This window comes from Harpia harpyja, chromosome 6 (assembly GCF_026419915.1).
Source record: "Harpia harpyja isolate bHarHar1 chromosome 6, bHarHar1 primary haplotype, whole genome shotgun sequence".
NCBI lineage: Eukaryota > Metazoa > Chordata > Aves > Accipitriformes > Accipitridae > Harpia > Harpia harpyja.
In genome coordinates, this window is record NC_068945.1 from 9,486,643 (window position 1) to 9,513,805 (window position 27,163).

The 27,163-nt window shown below is 40.4% G+C and overlaps 1 protein-coding gene across 3 annotated transcripts in view; it reads left to right on the plus strand.

The window, feature by feature from the left end:
- ITPR2 (inositol 1,4,5-trisphosphate receptor type 2) overlaps positions 1-27,163 on the plus strand; it is a 285,893-nt gene that overhangs the window by 56,215 nt on the left and 202,515 nt on the right. For 2 of the 3 annotated variants that reach the window (XM_052790972.1, XM_052790971.1), the window contains 7 exons: positions 3,290-3,405; positions 4,590-4,676; positions 5,364-5,522; positions 10,666-10,764; positions 11,256-11,339; positions 12,459-12,605; positions 13,840-13,935. In XM_052790972.1, the coding sequence (XP_052646932.1) occupies positions 3,290-3,405; positions 4,590-4,676; positions 5,364-5,522; positions 10,666-10,764; positions 11,256-11,339; positions 12,459-12,605; positions 13,840-13,935 (788 nt within the window). Of the gene's footprint in view, positions 1-3,289; positions 3,406-3,819; positions 4,040-4,589; positions 4,677-5,363; positions 5,523-10,665; positions 10,765-11,255; positions 11,340-12,458; positions 12,606-13,839; positions 13,936-27,163 lie in introns of those variants that run through there. The other variant, XM_052790973.1, reaches the window with a different exon arrangement.

Sequence of the window (27,163 nt, forward strand, 5' to 3'; positions counted from 1 at the left end):
TCCTACGACATACAGTATGATTTAACAATACACAGCATTTTGTAATTGTTTCTTTTTTCCTTCTCAGTGTCCAGGATATTGTAGAAGTTACTTGGGAGTTATGTACTCTAGGTTGTGTGATACTGTTCTCATTGTAAATGTTCCCCTTTGAAATGAAAGTAAACACCTTTGCAAGGTGGCTAGATTTGCTTTGATAAAGATTTATAACACTTTCTCCTAGGAACAGCAGCTCAGGGCTGTGATTAGGGAGCAAATCGGTGAGGGCTTTGGGTCAGTGCCAAGGAAAGTTCTACCACCGGTGGTGTGTTTGTGTGAACAATCTTTGCTGCTACAAATAGTAGAGGAAGATCAATTGCTATGAAGGGAAGAGGCACTGCAATGAAAAGCTTGGTATGATGATGGCCAAGATATGAGAGGCCAAATGGCATATTTGCAGAACTAAAAGCATTGCAGCTTAGTTCATGGCTTGAGAGCCAGCACTGTTGCAAACCGCTAGCTCTGGCGGGCACAGGCAATGGGAGGAACATGTGGCATGGTCTTACTCTAGTGGTTTTGGCAGCACCAACATCAGATAGCTGTGCTTAGCTGGGCCTGATTGTAGTTGAGAGTGCTGCTTATTTTATTTTAAGTAATGAGAGTTTGTTTTTACTTAGGAAAGGCAAGGCCAGTCTTCACACTACATTTCCCTTTCCTCTCCTGTTGTGTTAGAAGAGGTGTTCCTACTGTAACATGGTTTCAGTACCTCCTTACAGACTGTGAAGAGATAGGTATGTTGGAGGATATGTGAAGGATGTATCTCAGAGGAGCTAAATCTCCTCCTCTTCCTCCCTGTGTGAAAGAGTAATTCCATTGGCTTGACAGCGCTGAAAATGAGAATAGGATCTGCCTTGGTATCTAGCATCTTCTACAGAGAGGTTGTGAGTTTGACACTTGAATTTCCACTTATAAGGGTAGAACAGTTAGGAAACTTTTCTCATCACATGTATGATAGGTGGGACTTCCCACATGTGCTGTTGTGGATTGGAGAGCTGGAACAAGTCCTAGGTAGTTAGCAACTGCAGATGTTACACTTGCTCTGGGAATGAGTAGGACAGCACCATAAAATAGAAACTGTCTGCTGCTGACCTGACTCAGTGGTTAAAAACCCAGACCATGACTTTGGGATAGTTCCCTAGAGCTTCCCCTGCTAACGTTTTTGTGACAGTAATGGGTTAATGACGAGATTACGCTGTATTTAAAAATGACGTGCAATGCTGGCGAATTCAACAGGATCACCTACACATTGATCCAGTATGTAACTGGAACGTGTACTTAGTGTTGATATTGTGGTTGCTGTTTCATATTACAGCACCTTTGGTAACAGAGGTAAGGGTGACTATACAGTGTTTTTGGAAAGGGATTCTCTTCAGAGAAGGCAGCAGGAGAGCTGAGGGTAGAGAGGACTGTTTTCAAATTATTGTGTGCTGTGTATGCCATTAACTGCGTTGAGTGTGCTAGTAAATAAGCATTTCATGTTCCTCACATGGAGCTAGCGTGTTTGTTCTCTTCTTTTTCTCTTTCTTTTCTGAATTTTTGTGAAGAGCACTGTCTGTGCCATACTCTGTGCAATGTGGCTTTCCGGTGGTGTTGCAGAGTCTCTTTGTGGGTAAGTTGCCTGATGACCAGCAGAGAAGTGATGCTGCTGATTCTGGCCAAACTGGGGTGTCAGCACCTGCAAGAAGTGCTTGTGGGATCAGAAGAGGAACTTTTTTATTCTTAATCTAGCTGTGGGGCAAACCCTCTTCTAAGTAGGATACATTGCTGCTATTACCTGGCTCTAGCTTGTGCCATGGTTGGGTGGCTGGGAGTCAGGTAGGAAAAGTTGCTTCCCTCCTGTCTCTACCTTCCTGAGACCCTGACATAGAGCAGGGAAGAAATTCTTCAGAGGTTGTTCTCCTCTGGGGGTGGATTAGTCCTCAGAGAGTGCTTGGCCGTCTGTGACAGTTAAATGTGGAGGGCTAATAGTTTGGGACAGACCTTACTTTGACATCTATAAATTGCAACCCATGTTGGGGAAGTTTCACACTATAATACACATGCAGTCCTGTATGTTCTTACTAGTCTCACAGCAAAACTCTGGTTGCTAAATAATATTTTCCTGTCCCTTCCTCTTGCCAATGGGTACACATGGGGTGTGAAAGTACAATTACCAACATTTGCTGAGTAAAATGTCTTTCAAGCCTAGCTTTTAGAGCAGTTGATGATTGGGACCATGCAAGACTAGGTATCATTTATCACTCTACAAGTAGTCGGATTTGAATGAATCGTGAGCCTCTATTTTCAATCTATAGGGCTGTCACTGGGCCCCAAAAGTCTTGAGTCAGGGAATTTAACAAAATTTAGTTTGTTGCCAATTAACATTAACTTTCAATTATTGATTCCGGTATTGGGAAATAAAAGATGAGCAGTTGAACAAGCACTTAGGGAGCACCCCTTGGCTTCCCTCCAGACACATCCCTCCCCTTTCTGAGTCCCCAGCCCCCTCGCCGCATGTGGTCCCTCTGGGGACAAGATGGGGGTCGGTATGTTGCAACTCACTTTCCTTTGCTGCTCCTCATTTCTTACTCTGTGGCTCCCTGTTGGCTGCAATCTCCTCAGGGTGTACCTCCTCCTCTGTCATGGTTTGCACAGCCACCCAGCTCGGGCGGTTCCTCTCGGGTGGCTTTCCCTCCCTCCTTACCCATTTTTCGCCTGGTCTCTTGGATGGTGGTGGTGTTCAGTTTGTGTCACTTTGTTGTTTTTACTGTTAGCTTTTTTTAATCAATCTTAGTGAAGGTGCATGTAGACCCGAACACCGTGTTAAACCTCCTTGGTGGCTTGCAGGTGAATGCCCATGCAATCTTTTGTTTCAGCAGTACCAGAAGGAGCAGGGCAGCCAGATGTATGGTGTACAGAAAGCAGGACTGTTTATTCAGGGTTTCACATGCCTTCAAACAGTGCATCTGTAACGTGCTGCAGCAAAGAGCGCTAACAAAGCAGCAGGCAGTTTTGCATATGGCAGGCTCACAGCCTTGGGACTCTTCCGGAGGTTCCACGGAGTGGGCACATGTGGGGCATTGGAGGCTTTAGGTTCAACTCAGATGTTCTGTCACCCTGTTTATGGTATCATTGCCGTGAAGCTGCTTGGTCACTATGTTTAAACACTGGTATCTAGGCATTTCTGGAAAAAGAAAACCAAGCAAAGCATACTTACAAATGAAGGAAGTGTCTTTCAGCATTACTTATGAGTATTTCTTTCAATCTTCCACAGACTGCCTTTTCAAGGTGTGTCCTATGAACAGATATTCAGCCCAGAAGCAGTACTGGAAAGCCAAGCAAGCCAAACAAGGAAACCATACAGAAGCAGCACTGCTGAAGAAACTTCAAGTAAGACATCTGTATTTGTAATCTTATCTCAATCTGCAGGCTGTAGAATTATGATAGAATGAGAAAGAATAATAACAAGTGCCTTGGGAACCTCTGTGATGGGTATTATTATGCCACTGTAGCAATTTTATATTCTCCTTAGCTCTCCTACCTCCTGACTGGTGTTTATTGCCCCTGCCCTGGTTTTTATCTTACTTTGGGCTGGGGGTTGTGCCCTTGCTATAAGCAAAATATTGCTTTCAGAAGTTTGATAAAGTAAAAATGGAGTTGTTAAAATCAGGATTGGGTCCTGGTTTAAATCGTGCTATTATTTTAGAAGTCCTTTCTAGGAGTTAGGCAGAGGGGTGGACAAAGAGATGTTTTCAACCCTTTAGTCTGGAAATTCCTCAGAATTGCAGCTGTCTTTGCTTTCAGTCTAGGCGATTCTTCTCTGAAGCATTGGGCAGATTTTATTTTGCATCAAATACAGTGTGGATGGAGCAAATCCTTTGTCTCTGAAAAAGAGCTGGCCTGATGTTATAATTGAATGCATAAGACTAAGTGAAAACAAGGTCATATCAAACCTGGTTGATATTTCCTGTGCAGTGGAGAGGCTGCCAGTGCTTCCAGTTACAAGCAGCAAGGAAGGCACATGGTATGTGGCTAGACCTAGCTATACAGCAAATTAGAGCTAGGATCTGAGAGTTTGTTCTGTGGCTGTGTTTGAGTCAGACTATTGAGCTTAGCCTTGATTTTGCAATGTGTGACTTACTAGTTTTGTTTTGTATTAGATAAAGTAAATGTATTTGTATGCAATTAAAAACCCAACAAGTAAAAGGAATGGTGACAGAGAGAAGGTGATCATAGGCCCTTCTTCTTCCTCTTTCAGGGTGAAATAAAGCACCTGGAATTACTTTTTGTGCTTGAAAATGTTTAAAATAGCATGCATCTTAGGTGTGATAGATAAATTGACTGAGTTTCTATTCTGGGTAATAAAACCCCAGAATCATTATACAGGGTTTGGGTGATTATAATTCAGAAAATTATGCTGCAGCAGGATTATGGGGCTTTTCAGTGCAGTAGTGCTTACAGGTTGGAGGAAGTGTTTTAAATGTGATGCCATTTCCTTTTTACACTACTTGTTCCAGTAGCTGAATACAGGTACTGATTTTGTAGAGTTTAAAGAAATAATCATTCTCTTGCAGCATGCAGCAGAACTGGAGCAAAAGCAGAACGAAAGCGAGAACAGAAAGCTGTTGGGCGAAATTGTAAAATATAGCAATGTCATACAGGTAAACCTATTGAAATCCATCTGCCTTCTCTCAGGGCTGGAAAGGAAACAGTTGTTTCATTTCAAGGTTACAGTGAAAATGAAACTAACCACTGTAATCTGGATTGTCAAGGGTCAGGTAAACAGAACTTGGTGAAGTTTACAATATTGTGTTTTTCTGTTTGTTTTAAAGCCTACCAGAAGTGCGGCATATTCATATTTAAATAATATGTCATAATATAAATTTCATGTGTAATTTTTGCTGCTGCGGTTTAGAATCTGAATGTAAATATGTATCTCTTATTTTCAAGATTTATTTCAAAATCATATTATAGAGGTGCTGTGCAGCTCCTTTTAAATCACTGAAGTAATTTTTACTTCATGACATATAAATGAGACAGAAGTTATGTTCTTAAGTGCAGTACAACTTTCCTGTAATGGATGAAATTCCTGAAGGTAACACTATTAATGGACCCTTGCCCTACCTGTGTAGTATATGCTGTAAAATTGATAGCTGACACATTTCTCAATCTGAGATAAAGCATCTGTTTTTAAACTGCAGTGTGCTTTGATAACTCTTTTCTAGTTTTAGTTTGGTTTTATGTATGTTATGAAAAATCACTACAGTGTGAAAGCCTGCACCTCCTCTTTTGACTGAAGGGAGAAAAAGCAACAGCTGTACTAATTTTTTTTAATTATTTGTTCACAGCTACTGCACATAAAGAGTAACAAGTACCTCACAGTCAATAAGAGATTGCCAGCTCTGCTAGAGAAGAATGCTATGCGGGTGTCTCTGGATGCTGCAGGGAATGAGGGATCCTGGTTTTATATCCAGCCATTCTGGAAACTGAGGAGTGAAGGTGACAATGTAAGTGGAAACACTGAATGTGTAAGAGGGAGAAGGTAGAAAGTTTCCAGAAGACACATGATTTCTTTGCTACTGGCATAAATCATAATGGATTAAGTTCAGAAAAAAAATATTTTAAACAGTGCTTGGGATTATTAGCTTTTATGTGTAACTAGAAAGTGTTACCTAATTACATATCTGGAATCTGAAATGTTGCCACATTCATCTGAGCCTTTGCTGACCTGTTTTGGGGCATCTTTGCTAAGTCCACCTGTTGTGTGCAGATTTATAAAGCTGATAATAAGTCATAGGTTGCACTGGAGTAAAAATTTTTTTGTAAAAGTTTTTTTCTTTTTTTAAGTGTTCTGGGCAACATTTTTTTCAAGAGGTCAGCAGAGAATGTCTCTAGGAAATATATCAGGTTTCTTTAAACTGTATCCCCCCTCAATATGACAGTGGCATCTATGATTGAAATCGGATTGGATAGTAGGTAGATTTCAGTAGGAGTCTTGCATACTGGTAAAAGGAAGAATATATAGGAGAGCTCTTTGCTGCAGATCTGAGAGTTGTGCCATGAGATCAAAACTCGGTTCTTCATTTAGTTTGGCTGTGGCTTGGTTAAGTGCCTGCTGTGGAAAATTCAGATCAGCCTCTGGGAAGGGCACATGATGAACTTGTGTGGTTTTATATTGTGGACCTGGCTGGGAATGTTCGGCCACTCTCCCCTGTGAAGTAATCAGTGAAAGAGCCTTCTCAGGATCGCAGACAGGAATGCTTGTTTTCTCGTGTATTTTCTCTCATTAACTTTGTGGTTACCCAGCTCTTGGGATGCTATCCAGGATGAGTGTGGTTGCTTGCAGCTCCTTTTGGCAATCTCTTGTGGGGAGGGGAAGGACTTTGTGTCTGGGAAATAAGTGCATGTCGTGCTCTCCAGAGTGAGGACCTGGGGTTCCCAGACTGTGATGTGCAAAGCCATCGTGAGCCCTTACAGCTGAAAGCAGCTGAGTGATCTTAAGCCTTATAAGTCATCCTCAGTACTACAGAGTTTTTGATTCAATTTTACACTATTGTGGGCACATGTGAGTTTGGAAGCAGCTTTGCTGGTCTGAAAAGTTTGCAGATCATTGCAGTGATTGCTGTAACATCCCACTCCGCAGACCTTTCTCCTAGTTTGTTCCCTGGGGGGGACTGTGGGGGTGTATTTGACAGGCTCTGAGCTACAAGGGCCATGTGGGAAACTGTCACTTAATGTAACTTAATGGTCTCCTTTGGAACCTGCTTACTGCTCATTTTTTGTCACCACGTGTTGCCTTTCAGAGCTGGGAGGTCGCCATTGTGTTTTACAGAGGGAAGTCTCGAGATCCAAGTTTTTCCTCCTTTCTACCAGGCCCAAACAGATCTGATAATTTTCTTTGCAAACTTCCAGTGCTAAACATTAGTCTTTTGGTAGCTTTCTCTTAACTGCTCTGGGATATTTCCACCCCTTCAACAGTTACGGAAACTAGGCAGCTGTTGTAAGGGGGACAGGGGTAGCAAGCAATGGGGGAATTCCTTCATTTGCCTCTCACAGACGGAGAGAGGCTCCAGCCTTGTACCCACTCCTTCCTTCTCATTTACTCCCAGACATGTGCCTGTTAAAAAGCTAGTTTCTGGGCAACTCATCTGAAAAGCACCTAATACCACATAAGCTGGGACCACTTTATCCACTCACTAGGTTAGCTTTTAAAGGACTGTATTTTTTTTGTATACTTTTCTTCTTCTGACCTCTCAGTGCATGGAATTAGCTTGGTATATGAGGCCCTTACTCTGTTTGGAAATTTTGGGGTTTTTTTTATTTTCAGTTTCTGAGCTATAATGAGGAAATTCCCTAAGAAAACACATTTTAGAAAGTCTTTAAAACATTAGAAGTGAGTATTGAATTACTGCTTGGATGACTGCTACTGTGTCAGATAACCTAGGCAAGGTACATCCAAATATGCCATATATCCTAAAACAAAAGAATGTGGTTTAGTCTGGGGGAAGCTGTGATGTGGCATAACTGCAATATTTTATGCAGACTTTTATTAAGCATATACCAGCTTTCCTTCAATGGAAGATGTGACTGATTAAGGCTAGAGCTGGTTCCAGTTAGACTGAATAGAAAAATGTGCACTGATAGCAGAATTAGCTCTGTGTGGATTGCATTTTCAGTTGTCTGCCATCTTAGTGGTTTGAAAGCTTGATCTTGCAGCATGCTGAGGGAGGTGGTCTTGGACTTCAGGAATGCCCAGCCATCTGTGGGAAAGTTCTGTTAATCCTCCCGATCTTTGAAGTGTGTCAGCAGTGCCACTGGCAGATGTGGTTATAACATAAAAGCAATGGAGATGGAGTAGCAGAGCCTTTGGTGTGGCCGGTAACCTATTTGGATAGTTAGTCCAAACCGAAATCACTGCTACTGCATCTTCACAGCTCATACAACCTTTTGTAACTGCCAGTCTTTGTGATATACTACACCTCTACTAAAGTATTTGCTTCTGATTCTTGATTGCAGTGTAGATGTAGCTGTCAGGTGTGCTTAGTGAGTTTATATGAATGACAGACTCACTCTAAGTGATGCCAGCGCTGGTCTGCCACCTGGAAGACAGAACGCAGTCAGCTTTGACTGTGGCTCTTCCCACTCTCAATGTACCCTCTCCACCAAGACATGGACAAGTAGGGTTGCATGAATTTAGAAATGATCTTGTGTGGGAAGAACACTGCATCCAAGACTGAAGGACCTTGTAGGTTTATCTTGAATTTAAAAGCTGAATTATCATTGGCTTCATTATGAATTTAGTCATTCTTTGGAAGTTTCTTATCTAGACCAGAAGGGGTAAGAGTTTTGTCAAAGGAATCAGGAATGGAATCCTCAAAAGCTGTGTGTCTGATGCAACTTTAACGAATTCATGTCTATATGTAAGGAAGAAGTCCCAGAGACCTGTCAAACTGTTACCTGCTGCTGGTGTACAGCATACTGTGGCTGGCTGTGCCCAAGGGTAGCCAAGGAAGACAAGAAAGAGCTGGTGTCAATTTTATTTTTGCAGAGCAAAACCTTGGGAATACATTGCTCTGTCTTCTGTAATCTCCATATAGTACAATTCTACAGACAGGAATATGGGCACGTGGGCATGCGAGTGGTCTGCCTCCAGTGCTTTGGGCATGCTGGGGCATTATTTGGAGCCAGAAATCAACTGGGTAAGGGACAGGAGGAACTCAAAAGAGCAGACCTGCATCTTGCCCAAGGCAGCCATGTATAAGAGAACAGGATTCCCTCTTCACTTTGCTTTCATTTTCTGCATCACTGGTGGAGGGTGTATAGGAAACAAGCACTGTGAAATTGCCTTTATCCCTTCCTTCCCAACCACCATGGAGGTTTGAAGCAAGAAGAAAAAGAAGAAAGGAGAAGAACATAGGATATCTCGTTGCTTCTGTGGCAGCTGGCAGAGCTGGCCAGCACTGAGGGCAGGTTACTGATGTGGACTTCGAGGAGGGGAGGAGACTGAGACACAAACCATGATCCCACGTAACAGTTCTTCATCAGATGTGTGCCTACGGCAGAGTAGCTGTGTACGTCTCCTTTCCTCTGGTTATTTCCATGGTAGTCACAGGCTTGCATTCAAAGATACCTTCCCCCTGCCCCTCTTTTTTTTTTTTTCTTTTTAAATAAGATGCTCAATGATGTGCTGTCTTACTAATTAAGTTGTTATAGTCCTGGTGTACTTGCAATAATTTTGAAGTCCTCATTCCACTTTGCAGGATGCAAGCCTGATGGTTTTTTGATTAATGAATTGTCTGGTCATAACTTCTTAAAATGGGCTGTAAGTAATGTCTGTGTGAAGCATGGCATGCAGGAATGTATTGCATAAGTAATGTATGTTAAAGGCATCTTGTCATTATTTTGGTTCCATTAGTGAACTTCTTCTCATTACTTGGATCAAATAGGATTTGTATGTGTAGCCTGAGCATGATGACACTGTCTTTTGCTACTGTTTATTTTAGCTGTGTTGGTAAAGAACAGGCAACCTTCTTTTTCACCTCTGCAATAAGTGGGCCAAATTCACCTGTGTTGAAGTTACATGAGGCTGAATTGGGCTCTGCTTTTTCATAGGAAATGTGCTGATCAATGCAGAAAGCATTTTTGTTTATTTGTGTTCCAAAAGAAAGCATGGCTTGCACAGCATTTCATATAGCAAAAATCACATGTAGCCACTTGTCTTCATGTGTGTGTGTGCTTAGAATTGCTGTGAACAACAGGACCCAGTGCCAACCAATATATCTGGATTGATTTTTTTTTTTAAATTTTATTTATTTTTTTTCCCCTCCCAGGTATGAATTGAATTCTCCATATGCATGTCTCAAGCACTTTTTAGGTCAAAGACATTTTCATATATTGTTTTTCCCTGTCTATATAGGTAAAGAATTGCAAGGGCATGGGAATTTGCTTGCAGGGAGTCAGCTAGGAATTCCTCTCATAGAGAGATGTCTCTCAGCTGATGTACCTGCTATGTGTGCTGAGCTCCAAACACCACTTGGGGAATAACAGCAGAGTGGATGGAGTGTGTTCGCCTCTCTCTGAATTTCCAGTGATTTATGTTCCTTTCCAGATTGCAGTCGTAGTCTAAATTGCAGAACTCCTGAGCCTGTCATGACATTTGCCAGAAGATGGTCCACAGGGTTGGGCTAAAGAATTCTTGTTACAGGCAAATTTTTAAGGCTTTTGTGAAATGAAAGACACATTGATCAGAGAAGGTTGGCTTGACAGCAAGGGAGGGAAAAGAGTCTTGCTGCCTGACTACAGATTATTTTCTAAGCTTTCTCTGCCTTTTGGCTGGCAGTATATATGGATAAAGAGTAGTTAGTGTAACTTTTAGATGAACTGAACTCTCTTGGAATTCATAAGTTCGTATCTATTTCATGATCTCAAGTTTCTGTACTGAGAGTGAGAGGATTCATTAGTGTGAAATCTTGAACCCAAGCAATTGCAGAGGCATGGGCGAACAGAGCTGGTGTGTGAATTGTCTGCAAATAAATTCACTGAGGGCCATTCCTAGAGCATGCATTTGAGTAATTTTCTAAAAACGTAACATTACTTCATTTTATTGGATAATTACATAGGTCTAAATTGCATTTTATTTCTGACTTCCAGGTTGTTGTGGGAGATAAAGTTGTTCTCATGCCAGTCAATGCAGGGCAGCCTCTACATGCCAGCAACATTGAGCTTCTAGATAACCCTGGCTGCAAAGAGGTGAGTTCAGTGGAGGGAGGAGGGGTAACTCTGATCTGAGATGTATTATATGTTGTTCTTTACTGGTAACCGGAGCCCACCATAGGCTAGATGCCAGTATTAAACATTGATTCCAGCTTGGCCTCAGAAAACCAAGATGAAATGTTCTTGGTGCAGTTCTTCCTGGCACTGAAAGCTTCGTGAGGTTTGCTTGAGTATCTGAAACTCTCTCTGATGTAAGAGTAAGTCCTCTTCCAACAGCACTTTAGGTCATCTTTGCTAGGCTGTCAACAGACAGAGTAGCATTTTGCCCACTGAATCTTCTCCAACATCAACATCATTCTTACTAACACTTGAGAGCATCAGGACCCATGTTAGGAACTGTACAAATATGTAGCTAAGCCATACCTAGATGTGGTGTGGTCTTTTAGAAGAACAGAATGTCTCAAAAAACCCCCACCCCTTAAGACTATAATCATGTTTTTTTGGTGTTTTGTTTTTTTCCCCCAAAGGTAAATGCTGTCAACTGTAACACAAGCTGGAAAATAACGTTGTTCATGAAATTCAGTAGTTATCGAGAAGATGTACTGAAAGGAGTAAGTATGATTTTTTTAATTGGTTTTTGAATCTGAAAAATCATGCCATATTTGGTTGTAGAGAAATATGTGGTGAATAAAAGAAGAAATGAGGACTTTATGGAGCTGTTGAGGATCCCTTCCTACTGTCCTTCAACAGCCAGAATATTTTTCCTTTGTGTTATTGTCTTACTAAGTGAAGTTGTCTAGATTGCGCTAGCTTCCAGCCCCTTTCCACTCCCAGAGACAACTGAGGATCAATGAGAAAAGATGAAGTTCAAGCCCAGAATGATGAGGGCTCTGTACAGAATAGCTGTGGCACTTCAGTTTATGCCAAGATGCTAAAAGCAGGTATAACAAGCTTACAGAAGGGAGCGAGGCATGAAAGATAACAATAGCTGTGATAAGACAATTTAGCTTTAAATGCTGAGGGATTGCACAGCTTCATGCCTCCAGATCACTCCCTGAGATCATTTACATTTTAATTTTAAAGAAATAAATTTCATTTTTCCTCACTTGGACCTTAATAAGTCATTACCAACTGGCTGTTTTTTCGGTAGGCATCAAGGTACCAGCAGTTTTTGAGGAAGAATTTGAAAGAGAAAATAGTATATCTGTGTAGACCCATTTGGGGATAGTGTTTCAAGCCTTGGGGAGAGGCAAAAGGAAGCAAAAATGATGTCAGCAGAAGAAATAGAGAGGTGGCTTTGGTTTTGGCTGCAGAGTAGAAGAGATGAGATAATATGATGTTAGAAAAATCTGGTCACTTTCCCTAAATATTAAGAGAGATTAGAAATAAAAAATCCATTTTATGAAGTTAACTAGAATTAAAAATCACCTTTAGGTTAATTTTTGCCCACTATTCATTGCAGTGCTCTGAAACAAGTTCTGTTTTCACAAAAGTGCATGCGTCTTCTGCAGGACTGAAGTATCTCATTTGATTTCCAGACTCAGTGCCAAGATTGTATGCTCTGCACTTGGTACCTGCTCCAGCAGTAGGAAACTAATAGCAATAGGAAACTAATAGATGTTTTCTTCATGTCAGCTATGTTGACATCACTGAGGCTAGTACAGATATAGAGGATGAGTTTAGTGGCTTTGCCTACCACTTAATAATGCTTCTTTTTCATATTACTTTAGGGAGATGTTGTTAGGCTGTTTCATGCAGAGCAAGAGAAGTTTCTGACCTGTGACGAATATGAGAAGAAACAACATATTTTCCTTCGTACTACATTACGTCAGTCAGCCACTTCTGCAACAAGTTCTAAAGCACTGTGGGAAATAGAGGTATTTTTTTCTTTTTATAAATACTTCAGGACCTGAAGGCCAGGGTTCAGTAAAAATACCACAACATGAATCATTCATAGCCTCTTGATATCATCATACACCTCCCCGTGACTATTATTATTTTATGAAGCGGTTTGTGTAGGATGAACACGGAAGAGATACTTTATTGCTGTGCATGTGTGGAGAGAGGATGTTTTCTTACTATATTTACTTGCACTAAAATGACGAAGAGTCAAATTCAGACTTGACGTAAATGGTGCGATTTTATCGAAGCCAATCGAATGACACTCATGCATCCTGAGTGTTTATATTTGACTCCATGTGCAATATAGAAGACTGAAATTCATGACTGACAAGAAATCTTACAAATGTGATAGAGTCCATTCTTCTGCAACAGGGCACATCAACATCTGTTTAAAGTTAGGCTGAATAAAGGTGGTGTTGCTGAATGGGGGTGATTTTGAGAAGATGACTAGCAAATGTATTTTTATTTAACTGAGGAACATTGGACACTAGTATGTCTCAAACCCTTGCTATCACTGTAATGTAACTCCTATACCCAAAAGTTCTTATGTGCTGAACAAACTTCGTGCATTTAAAACAGGGCTCCTCACTCAGGCAAATGGTTGATTTTTGTCTGAGTAAAGACTGTATGGAATAGAGTATATTGCACTTGTCGTTATTTGAGATTACTTCTTAAGGGAGACAGGCACTGCTAGATTTGAAGGTAGCAAATGACCTATAGCTCAGTCAAGGGGAAAAAGAAATAACCTGGGATATTTCAAATGATATGGTGATATTTTATCACTTGAAAAAAAATTTATCAGAAGCCCCTAGTGTTGTTAAAAACAGAGCTGGCATAAGTGGTGAAACAACGTAAGAGAGTTTGAGTTTTGCTTTTAAGTAGTACCCATTTAAGTGTAGAGCACTTTCTTGAGCTCCAGATCATACCATGTCACTTAAAAGCAAAATTTGGATCATCATGTTTGCAGGGAGTAGATTAATGAAAACATGGAAAGTAATAGGAAGAGTATTTCCTGGCACCCAGCAAAAAAATAAATGTAAGTAGTTGTTATCTATGATGGGCTTAGTGTAAGCACAGAATTCCTCTCTGTGGTAGGCTGTTTGTAATTATGTAGTTTACAAGTTTTTATTTGGAATGAGCTTTAAGAAACGTCAGTGATCTAAGTATGATTTTGAGGAACGTGATTAAAATGTGTACTTTTTCTTTTAGGTTGTCCATCATGACCCTTGCCGGGGAGGGGCAGGACAGTGGAATAGCTTGTTTAGATTTAAGCATTTGGCAACTGGAAACTACTTAGCTGCAGAGGTAAGAATGTCAATTAAAAGAAGTGGTTGTGTGCTGCCTAACCAAGTACTATATGTGTCCTGCTAATCCAGAACTGCCATAGTAGGTAAGGTCCATAATGTAGATCTCTGAAAAGATCTCACACCAGGTCTGAAGGGGGAGAACTGGATGTGCACTGCTGTGTCATGGTGTATTGCTGTAGCCAAGGGTTGCAAGGAAAATTTTCTGAGCTATAGGACACTAGTAGGTGAGTTCAAGACAGCACCTAACCTTAATTTTAACTGTGCTGTTGGATCTTTAATCTGCTGTTGTCATGGCAGCCAGGGCAAACACCACTGTTAAATATCCACCATATTTACATTGAAAATTCTGGGATTCATTTATCTCTCTGCTCTTGTTTGCCCTTGATTTTTGGAGTAGTGTTGTGATCGGTCAAATATTCTTCTTTGGTGGGTCGGGCAGCCATATACAGAGTAAAGCTTTTAGAGTGGAACTTGAATGCAAGATCATCATTGAGCTTGATAGAGAAGTCTGTGTGCAAGCACTAGAACAGCTACTCTAAACAACTCTAATTCAGGAGCTGTCATTCCCTTTTTTCCCCACAGGCTCTAGACTTCTTAAAAAAATGTTTCTATGGTGCTGATTTCAGTGTATGGATCTCTGCCAGCCAGCATGTGGTCCAAGGCATCTCTGTGTTCTGTAGAAACTTTAGGAAGGACAAACTTGTATATTGGTGTCATAATTATTGGTGTCATGCTAGCGCATTGTGATTATAAGCAGGTTGCAGTGTTCTGCTATTGCACTCTTGTCTTTTGACTAAAATTTGAATAAAGAAAGGTCTGAGGAAGTCTTTGCCCCTATTGGTGGAACAGAAGGTCCAAGAGGAGAAGGAAGATCTTGCAACTTGTCTGATTATTATCTGGTACTTTATGTTAAGGCAAAATAGTGTTGTTACTCCCCAAAAGAGCAGCTTAATATCTTTTAAGACCCATAATTGTCCTTAAAAATAAAATAGGGCTCTTGACAAGCTGGAATAGAACAGATAATACCAAGTTTATGAAATAGGACAGCCTTGGATTTTTCCCTGGTTGCAAGTAGCTGTGAACTTTTAAAGTCATATCTAATCCATATTAGAACTGGTTTGTGTCCAAGTTATATCAATGGAATGAAAAGTAGGGTTTTTTTTTTTTTCACTGATTTAGTTAAGTCTGTGCAGGATTGCTTCTTTTGACTTATGCTTGGAAGTATGAGTGTGAAAATTTACAACAAGAGCCAGTTCTGAATCACTGTATGTTAGGGAACCCCTGAAAAAAGACTTGCTTTAACTGGATGGAGTTATGTGTACAGCAGTGCAACTTCTGTATGCACACAACTCGTTAGTATTCCCAGGGTGCTGCTTTCACTTTCCAGTTGCTGCCACAGCCTGCACTGATTTCAGAGTAAGAGCAAACAGGAGCTATCTAATCCTTACTTATTTCTAATTATGTCAAAACCAGTGTCAAAACATAAACAGTGGACCACCAGGACAGATACTGATACTATTTTCCATCTAAGACTGAATGTAATTTGGATCTTTTCTTTTTTTTTAACAGTAGCTCACAGCGTAAGTTAGAAACCTGATAGGCCTGAGTGGCAAAGAGCGTCATCCCTTTAAAGGCAGTGGGCCAACATGCCTTAACTCCTCTGCTCTACGCTGCTGCCTCCATACTGCAGCAATACTTTGGCTTGGCTGAAGCCAGCTGGCTAATAATAGCTAATTTTCAGGAGGCAACCAGTACTCCCACCTACGAGACGGTTCCATTTTCCTCTCTGCTTACAATGAGAGATGCTCCTAGTAGAAAGATTTTATTCAGACTAGCTAGGCTGATGGAGAGTCAGGAAAGACATTGAGCACTGACTGATGGGCTTCCTTCTCCCACCATACCTCATCTGCTCAGGGATTTTCAGGAGAAGAATCTTCAGGTGAAGAGGTGTTGCACTACACTGAATGTCGAATCTGAGCTTAGGTCCTTTCTACCTCTGGAAAGGAAATCCCCATCAGGAAGATTCATAATATGGAGAGTACAATTGGCACAGTAGAGTGAGAGCTGGAAAACCACTTGGGTTGAACAGAAGCGATATGCTGTGAGTGGAGAGCAGCATTAGCTCCTCTATCTATGAAGTGTAAAATACCTGCTGGTGGAGATCTTAAAGGTACTGCTGTAATAAAAACCTGTGAACTGTATTTTACACAGTTCACATGTCAGGCATAACACACCAGCCAGACATACACGTCAAAGATTTATGAACAGGCAGGCAGACACCTAATGTGCATGAGCTAACTTTAAATCAATTGGGCAAAGCTTATTGAACATTTATCTGTGCTCTTCTAGCACATGAAGATTACTCATGGTATGGATTATCAACAGCGTCACACATTTCCATGACCTGATTTTGTTTAAGCTTCCATGATAAAGATATCTAGAGTGGAATAATAAGTACAAACACATGCACAAAATTCACAAATCTTTTAAGCATTATGTTGTTGGTTAATGATACAATTTCTGTCACAGTTTGAGCTAGTGTAAATCAGAATTGATCACTGTTTATAACCATCTTTTCCTTACTTCATCTTTCTGTAAATCAGCTTGATGTGTACCATGGAGACTCTGCAGTGGAATCTTGCCTGGGTCAAGTCTCAGACAATGAGCAGAAGTGTCCTTCACCTGGGTGTCTCCTTTTGCTCCTCTGCAGTTAGGCTTGTACCTTGTGTGAGCAGTGCTGTCTTTTTCTTTGAGGCTTCCTGTGCCAGATGTAACTGGTCAGTCTGATTTGTGACTCAGTGGGTCACTACTGAGCCATGTAGTGAAGGGATGCCACTGCAGCTTGTTAAGGCCAGGAGATGATCTGGGGACTAAGAAAATTCAAGACACTTGCCCCAGAGAATTCCAGAATTTAAAACTAATAAACTTAAAGGTGCTTCAATACTACAGTAATTGAGTTAAAAAAAAAAAGGCAGTATAGTTGTTTAGTAAACAAAACATATGGATGAGTACTTGCAAATCTAATTCTTATAAACCTAAGAGAATGAAGTCAGGATGTGTAAGTCCTAAATTCCCTTTTCCTAAGAATCACAATCAGTCGTCCAGCTTTTGTTACCTTTCAAAGGCTAAGGGTCCTCTGATACCTCTGACTTCTGACACAGTCTCAAGTAGTACCATTTCCTTTAATCCTCTTTCCACTTGGCATTACTTAGGCTAATTTTCATTAATATGCTTTGAAGTTCTTCAAGACCTACTAATACCATAAAGCAACCTAGACCCTACTACCAGACTATGGGCTAAAGGTGAGCCACCCTGAAAGACCCACTGCTAAAGGAGACCCAGTGGAAGACATTTGCTAATTGCACATAGCTGCATTGTCATTCCCCTTCTACTATGTGTGTCCTGGGGACACGGTCTGACACATCAGATGCATGTATGCTCTCACACAATTACTTAAGGCACAGGAGGGATATGCTGAAGAAAAGGTTTCATGTTTGGTGGTAAGACTTGGGACGTCGGAAATCTGGATAGGTGGTAATGTCTCCTATGTGTCTGGCATTTGGAAACCTGAAGCCGCTGCCTCAGATATTCCCAAAATATTGAAATCATAAAAAAGTGGAACCAAATACTCAGCTGAAAAATTGGAAAGAGAAATTATCTTCTTTGGAGACAGTGGGAGTTCTGCTCTTAGTGTCAGAAGAGCTTGATTTCACCCCAAAGAGCTGAGCCAGATCCTTAGCAGAGCATTTAGATACTAAGCCACCAGCTAAAATCCAGGCTGCTGAGTTTTATTCTCATCTTCACAGAGTCAGCAGTCTTTTAGAAAAAGTTCTGTAGAAGATTCTTTTTTGGTCCTGGTTACAGCAAAATGACCCAAGTTATTTTGAAGTTTTATATTTATAAAAAGAGGCTGTAAGGTTAGGTGAAAATTGAATGCTTCAAAGTAACAGACTTTCACAATTTTTTTTTTTTAAGTCTTTTCAGTGCATGTACCACGTGTAGAATGCACCCAAATCTATCTATCTGTGTGTGGGAGCGAGCTGCAATTTACTTGAACAGCCTTTCAAATGCTGCAGGTTGGGACCACACAGCTGTGCATTTCTCATGAACACACCTAACATTTTCAGTATTCTAATCACCAGGATAAAAGTCTCTGAACTGAGTATCAGCTTATCGATAGTGCTGAACTAAAACATGCACCTTTAATATTGTTCTCCAGGTGTACAGCAGTTCCAGTTCTGTGAGTTCTAAACTGGATAATCTGTACTGAAACTATTAACACTTGCTGTATGAGGATGTTAAACAGAAATACGTGTGCCCATGCATACATATATGCACACACAAGAAACGCAGGATAAGCCTGTCATGTCATATTAAAATTCTCAGGTGAGATGGATATTACTAAAATAATCACAATATATATATGCAAATATCAAATCACATGCTAGTCTCAGATATTGCAGTAGACAATAGATAAACCGCAGTACATTGCTTGTGAAACATTGTGAACATGTACATAATCACAGTGCAGAATTTGTAAGGAAAAATCTGTGGTAATTCTGTTTTACTTAGTTGAATAGACTAAACTGGAGTTACTAGATACCTTGGCCAAGATATGGCAGTAAATCTGGTGAGGTAATTGTCTTTAACACTGAATTAATTATACTATACTAAATGAATTATGGTAATGCAGGTAAGATGGCAGCCTTAATGTTTACCTTCTGTGATTCTATAAAATTGTGGCCATAAACAGCAGTTCAAATTATTACTGTGTCTTCCAAGGTAGTGTGTAGGGTACTGATGTTGCTCCAAAAGGTAATCTGTGCCCTGAAGTTCTTCTAGATGAAAGAGAAGAGTGGGAACAGGCTGGCCAATGCAATAGGTTGAGGCAGTGAGCTCAGAGGTAATGGCAGGACCAAACATACTTTTTCTGACTTGTAGTGTGCTTCATTCATTCAACCAAATTGTTGCTCATATAAAGGCCCTCATTCAGTAGAGGGATTAGCCTTGTCTTTGAAGTCAGCGGAACGTGAGCATTTACGTGCTCAGGGGTCAAGGGTGTCTCAGATACTGACCTGATGGGTTTGGACTTCCTTCAACAGTTTTCATTTGTGCAGCCACCCCCTGGAATTCTTTGACTGTTGTAGGACTGAAGCCTCCACAACAGCCGCTTTTAACTTCTGCATGTGAATATACTTCATAAATGGCTTGTATAGGATGATTGGTATGGCTAGCTCTTTAGCACATATTCTGGTGATGGACAAGTCACAGAGATAAAGCTGTCCACTAGCTAGCTGCTTTGGGCAGAAATAGCAATTTGATGCACATCCTTGATGCATGTCCTACTGGAAGACTCCTCTGGCTTTCTTATTGGGTTCGCTTTCTTCTTTCTGCAAGAGTGAAAGTGCAGGGTTTAAGCTGTAAAGTGGATCAAATCTGATCAGAGTTTTGTTCTAAACTCTTGTTAAAATCCCACATGAAACATACTTCCAGCTTTGGGGTTATTGTAGCACTAGATGCTCAGTGGAGTTTCTTTTAAAGGTAGGAATGATTGAAGCCAGTTGGCCTGAGCAGCACAGGGTTACATGCACATGAGATGAAATGACAATTACATGAATACTCTAAATTGAACAGGAAGTCCAGTCCAACTCACCAAGGCTGTAGTTCAGTGGTAAGAGTGCTTCAGTGGCAAAGTAGGCTTGCAGAAATGTCGTGTGTCCGCAGGTATTTGATTGCGGTCCTGTGACACAATGTGCCATCCCTGAGGTGGTGTCGGCATGGACCCCAGGGTGCGGGGAAGAGGGAGTATTCTGTGCTGTAAACAAGGTCACTGAGCTAAGGCACCAGTGGCACAAGCGGTTGGGGTGGGTTAACAGGAACTGCTGAAGCCAGCATCAAAGGCCTCGGCTTGCGGGACTGTCAGCTGAATTTCACCTTGTGCTGGTGTAAACCACTTGCTGAGAACTCTTGAATCAATGGCCAATAAAAGTTACTCACATTTCTCTTGTCTTTCTTGAATAATTTCTTCCCATGTTATCTCACTCTACTTTTCTGTCAAAATTGGCCAAGTTTGTTTTCAGAGAAGCTTATGTACATCATTCACTTTAAATTGAGAACTGCTGTTGATGTTGTTTTACATTCTTTTAAATGAATTTCTGTTATGTCTCGGTATTAAAAATATTAGCCTGCCATATGATATATATTGTTATAATATGATGTATATTGTTATAATATGCATATATCTGTGTGGACAGAGCCATACTGTTCATAATAAATTTAATCCTCTTGTAATAATCACTTGATTTGGATCATAGTGAAGATAGCTGAGTGCATGTTCAAGTTAATATTGATAGAAAATAATCCTCTCCTGCCTTCTGAATAGGACATAGTAAAGAAGTGGAACTTGTTGCCACAAGAATAGAAAACAAAGCATTTAATGAGATTTTAAGAAAGATTACATATTTGTATGAGTAATAGTATCCTCAGCATTAGCTATGATTAAAAAAAAAAGTAAAAGGGAAATTGGTTCTTAAACTTAAGAGGCTATAAACCAGGATTAACCCCCTGGAGCCCTGGAGAAACTGTCTGTAGTTTTATGGACTTATTTTTCTTTCACCTTCTTAAACTGATGTGGAAAATGGAGTACCGCATAGGATGTTTTATTAAGGCAACTGAGATTGAATATTTGAAGGCCATAATTTAGGCCTTTTGATATCCAGTTTTTGGAAAGTGGACTACTGACAGAGATCTTTTGTGTTCAGGAAGCAAAAAGGGACTGCTGTTTGCCAGTGTTATTTTTTGGGGTGTCATGGAAGCAAGCCTTTGCAGAAAAATGTATTCATCCACTGATCATAAGGCTCACGCAGAGGTGGAGAGCATAGTGGTAAATGCTCTGTGGTTCCTTCTGCCTTTAGAAACAGTATGGTGAATAAAAACTGGATAAAAACGGCCTTGTTTAACCGAGATGTGCAGGTACCTTTTGCTCAAGGATAACAGTTTGCAAACCGGAGAAGGTACCAGGAGGTGGCAGCATCCACCAAGGCCTTCACACAATTTGTTGGTACTGTGGGACCTCCTTACCTGGAGATTGCTTCAAAATCTTCTGTTTGAGTAGTTTTTTCCCAGTCTCTTTGTTAAATGTTAATACAGCATTCTGATTAGTTTCTATCTGTTGGGCTCAGTGATTAAAGGTAAGAAAAAGGGCTTGCCAAGGTGACATGGTGAACTCAGCACCATAAGCCCTATTTCTATTTTTCACTGTCTCACAGGAGGAGTGTGGTTTTGTTTTAAAGCTCTATAAAGAGTGAAGGATAATTTACAGCTATGCGTGAAGAGATGGAAGAGATCCAGAGACTAGAGGAGGAGGAGGAGGAAGATGGATTACTGATTTACAGAGCCAGTCTGACCTGTTCTGCAGACTTGGATGTGGCTTTTTAAAGTGACAGAGTTAGAAGATGTCCATTTAGCAAAACCCAGGACTAGATTTTCCAGGGTTTTTAAGAATCTGGGGAATGCAGCTAAATTTCTTCACCTGACTTGTCTTGACTTTGGTGGAAGTTAGGAACAACATTTGCATCTGTCGGTGTGCAAATACCTTCAGAAATCTGGATCTCAGAGGAAGGATTTTTTTCCCCCAGCCAGCTAGTTTTGCAGTAGTGATCTGTGAGCCTGTGTTCAGCTAGGCTTTTTCAGTCCTTTCTGAAGTTGGCTGCATTTGAGCTGTGTTTGTATACATAGGAGCTTGAGGAGAAAGGGAAGTGCCAAGCCATTAATGCAGCATTTATTGTCATTTAGTCATTATAAGGACTGCTTCTGTTATTAAACATGCAATGTCTGCTGGTATTGCATTTTGATGTGTTCTGAAACAGCAAATGTAGACATGTGGTCTGTTCTTCAGTGTGGGTTTTTTTTTTTTTGCTTATTATTTCAAGATTACTTAAGAAGTTTTTATTTTTTTTTTTGCTTATTATTTCAAGATTACTTAAGTTTTTATTCAATTATATTTGTGCCTCTTTTTCTTTACTTTTAATGCTTGGTGGAGGTTTAGAAGGCTTCCCTCGTTTGGTTTTTTTGTTGTTGTTGTTGTTGTGGTTTTGTGTGTGTGTGTTTTTTGTTTTGTTTTGTTTTTTTAATGGTAGAAATTTCAGTAATGTCTAATTGAATCATCCCTAGTTATTTCTGGGAGGACCACTGAAAGGCATATGGAATATTAATATTTAGAACATAACCCTTGAAGAGATGAGGATGCTTTTTCATATGGCACATGTTAGCACGGAGCCACTGAAGCTCATACTGAGGTTATGGCCCAGCATTCAGATTAGAGTAAAGGATCTCTTAGACATTTTTCTTTCTTTTGACTTCCTCTGCAGAATGGGATATAGCTGTGTGGGACTGAGCACCAGGCGTTGGTGGGTGGTCAGGTTCTCTACCTTTGATCACCGTAGAAGCAAAGGGATTTCTTAGTCACCACTCTCTCCTGCCCTAACATAGAGCTACACGTTGTGGCAGCTCCAGCTTATGCTGCTGTTGTGAGACCTTTAAATCAGTGGTGATTTAGGCGTACCAAAGCACTGGTCTGCCATTGCTTATACAGCAGCTAAAAATGCCATCAAATAACCTATCCTTTCTTCTTATGACAAGGGTGAATAATTGGGACAGGAAAGTGTTGGAGGTGATTCTCACTCCTGTTTTTGACTAGCAGATAGTTCCCCCACGCAGGGGTGGCTGTTCCCGTCCACCTCAGGCTGCCTGTGCCACATGGGGGATCTGAAGCAGACAAAAAGATTCAGCTCTCCCAGCGCTCCCTGGAAACTCATCTAATCTGCTAAGACATGGCTCATAAGCAAAACAGCAGCAAAATACAATCCTGAAATAAAACGCTTTTTAAGATTTTAAACTTTCCTCAGATGATGATTATCAGGAACTTCGTGCCGATGCTGTGGCTGTGTTGAATGGGGTTTATCGAGGTAGAGTTGTTGCCAGTCCTTCTCCGGCAAGTTAATACCATGGCAAAAGTCCTTTGAATACCACTTGAGTCTTTGAAATTGTGCAAAAGTCCTTTGGATTTATCGAAAGCTAATCAGTATGACATTAACAAAGAACAAAGCAAGCCTAATGAAGATGCAAGGTTTGAGAAGTGGATTTTTTTTTCTTTTGTGCTGGCTTTTTTTCACTGAAACACTTGTCCTTGTTGATTGGGTAACAGGCTGTGCGTTAACAGGCTGGTTATCAAATGAAATGGAAACTGTTTACGTGTGTTGAATTAGATCCTTTTATTCTTTGTTTGTCAGGGTTTCCTTCATAAATGCAGGTATTAACAAAGTCATTAAAATGCTCATTTAGCTGAAATTTGGCAATCTAATTCTTTTCCTGACAAGATATTTTAAATATCCTTTACCTAGTCAACAAAATTTGATTAAAATAAGCATGGGTGTTTCTTTCCCCAAACTCCTCTCTCTCCTTCTTAATTAAGTATCCAAAAATAGGCTGTTTGGATACTTCCCTTGCATTCCTCCAAGAAAGCAGCATTCAGTATAAATGTGAAATTCCAAACTGTTTGTCCGCAGTATGGACTGAGATTTATGATTCAGTTGTTGGACTGTAAAGCATGTCTTACTACATGAAGATGCGAAAATAAAATTAAAGGCAGGAATAACTTGTTAGTGAGAAGTTGTTCTGCTCAATCATGGAACCTCAGGAGATTATGCGCTGTGAAGTCTTATGTATTGAAAAATTTAAGATACAACTTTGACTAGCTTTAATCAGTAGAGACGTCATCAGTGGAGATGACAGAGCCTGGAACTTCTGGCACTCAATCTAGCAGAATACCTTTCAGGATTAGCAGGGCACTTGCATTCTCTGAGCACCAAATACCAGAAGTAACACGCGTAGACAAAAGTTGTCTTCCTACTATGCAGACTCTACAGGAGGATGATCACTTTGTGAGGGTACTAGGCAAAAATTCAGGAATGAGATTCCTTGCCCTTCCAAATAATTGTAACCAGAAAGAGTTAAAGGCTTTGTCTTTACCTCAGTTTTCCACCTGTAAAAGCTGGCTTCTATTATGTGTTTGTCACACATACTCTCTACTGAGGGCCTTCTGGTGCTACTTCTGGTGAGTATATTAGTATATGTATGCATTCATACATCTACTCTTTTTACATACCACCACGTGCAAAGGCTGAGCCTGAAATCTGTCAAAGAGACATCAATTTTTATACACCCAGGAGGACCACCTGCAATGCTGACCCTGACTTTCAGGGTCTCTCAGATACCCTGTGTGGATCATGAGTTGGGAATTTGGCTTCTTACAAAAGAGTGCAAGTAAATGCTAGTTCTGTTCAGATTTAAAATAATGTATTATCTTCTCTGTAGTTGCAAATCTTTCTATAAACCCCAATATAGTCAATGATTTTAGCGTTTAAAAATATGATCTTGTGTGGTGGTGGCCTTCTCATGATATTGACTGTCCTTGTCTGCTGACAAGTTTGCTAGTCTGCTTACAAGCTCTCTTCTCCCCAGCAGATTCAGATACCAAGACAAGTTGAGGTCCCAGGTACTTCCTGTGAACTATATTGTGCAAATTGCATTTGCAGGTACAGTGGTACTTAACCTGTTGATATGGCCTTGGCATAAGGAAAAGCTCATGCAGCACCTAAGTCAGTGTGCACTGTTAGCCTGTGTGTGTAAAACCGTAATGTCTTCCATGGTGCTGTGATGTGAAAGAAAAGTTGATATGGTAGCCCTGTTTCCTGGAGTTTAGGAGATTTTATGTAGGCTGGAGAATGTGTAGAGTTGGGTCTGGGTTCATATGTATAAGCAACTGAAAAAGATGAAGTGTCTGTCGTGTCATAAATCATTGTCACTGGAGCTGTGAGAGCTGATTACCTTAGCCTTGCTCAACTGCAAAATTCCCACAATAGAGCTGCCCTTCTACGTGGTGGTGGAGTGAAGGATGAGCGCAACTACTATCAGGTGGCCAGTTCACCACTTCACCGATGTGAATTCTCCTTTGTCCTTCCCTAGTTGTTCTCTACTAATGCAGTCTGTGTTACTTGATGTAGATTGCACCTCCCTTACCACCATATAGTGATTGCCATTTACTCAGGTGGTTAGGTTGTGTGGCCTTACGTAATGGGTGAGTGTTGGGATATTATGGTGAGTCTCATGAGCTTGCCATAATATGAAATGAGTTTCAAGGTGTTTGATATTGTTTAGTTTTCAGCTATGAGGAAGCTGAACTTTCATTTTGTTATACCTTTTTGTCTTACATCCATGGAAAGGTAAAAAATGGCTTTACCTAAGTTTGTTGAAAAACAAGCAGTGGAGGATTAGAATTTCTGGATTATTCTGCATTGGAAAATGAGCTGTTGGAGATATACTGCAAAAAAATAACATATAATGAAGCTATTACAATAACAATTCATACAATCACAGTTGCTTGAGTTCTGCAGTTTACAGTGCATTGTGTTCTTGCTGTGTATTGACTGTGTGCACCTTCCAGTGGTGTTTTACAGAAATATGCAGTACTGTATTTCAGCTACACTTCAGTAACATTGCAACTTCAACACATCCAGTGACACAAAAAATCTTGAAGACTGTTGAGCTTTAATGGGGTCCATTTTAACATAGTATTCTTACTTTCTAAACACCTGCGAAGAATTTTACTTGACTTCATTAGCAACAAGGAAAAAATTATTAATGTTATTTTCAAGGATTCTTTTGTTTTGGAAGCTTATTGAAGAACATGGAAGTTATCTTGCATAAATCAGAAGAAGCAATAGAGTTTGGAGTGTTAAGACTGTCACTGTGTCCTTAGCTCATTCTGCTGTACTTGGATATTGAAAAGGAGTCAGAACAGGTCTAATATGACATACAACACTACATGATTTATGCCCCTCTACCTGGAGAATATAGTATAGGATAATAGCTAATAGTCTGATTTTCAGAGATGCTCAGCACCAACTGCAGCTGAAATGAAAATGAAAGTGGCAGCTGCTCAGCACAGCTGAAAATGGGGCCGTGAACGTCAGCCCTAAAACTGCATTCTGTCATGTTCACGGTTTAACGTCAGCATCTCAAAACTTTCTCTAAACATCATCCTTTTAGTTTTATTATTTCTGTTACAGTGGGTCAAGAAAAACCATCATTAAGGATGTACTTAATTTTTCAGTTGAGCCTTCTGTCTCCCTCAGCCTCAGTCCACAAGTGAACTATTTTGGAAATTTGAGGGCAATCTGTTTAGTCATTTTTAAAGTAGGCAAGAAGTGGCGTGGGAGAGAGATTTTCCTAGTTTCTCCTGTTGTTGCTATTTTTTTTTTAAAGCATCATGTTGAAAGCAAACAGCTGAAGAATAGCAGAAATCAAGGCCCAATTCATACTGGGTAGACAAGTGTATTCACTCAGGCCCTTCAGTGAAACATTACAGATTTATTCCATTTGAAGATCTAGTCCTCAGTACGTGGTTCTCTGTGCTGAGTCTAGTGACAAACCTGAGATGACCCAGACTTTTTCTTGCTTGCTTACAACCAGCAGAATCTGAAGGTAGGATAGAATTTAGCCTTTCTGTACCTTCTCTGCACCTGTGCTGAAAGGCCACTGTGTGTGGCTGTGACTAAGGAGCACTGCGTGATTTCTCCGTTCTTGATGGAGGACCAAAGGTAGAGAGCTCAGCTTCACTGTTAGAATGGGCAACTAGAATTTTTTAAGGTGTCAGGTGAACAAATGGAACGCTGAAAGAAGTGTGAGAACTTAGGAAGAAACCAAAACTATCTGAAAACAGTTACATATACATGTACACATACATGTATGTATATATGTATAACTTCTAGTTGTCTGTTGTTCAGTGTTCATCTCCCATTCCTATTGCTGTATAACAGAAGTAGGTGGGAGTCGGAGCTCATGATGTGGAGAGGAGCTGGCTTGTTTGGGTAAAGGGATATAAATGATATAGTATTAATAAGAACCTTATAAACTTAATAAAAACTCTTCACATTAGTTGTCTGTGTAATGTTAGATGTATGATGATGTGATATTGAAAAGTTTTACTGGGATTCGTTCAGCTTGCCCTGTGCAATTCATTTCTGGCTCTTCCACACTGGTAATGCCAAATTCAAGCCAAGAAAATGACTGTACTTATCCGAAAGATATGTACATGCTGTCGTTGCTTAAGAACTAAATTACCTTATATAACTAATAATTTCACTTCAGCATTTTCAATGCTTTGA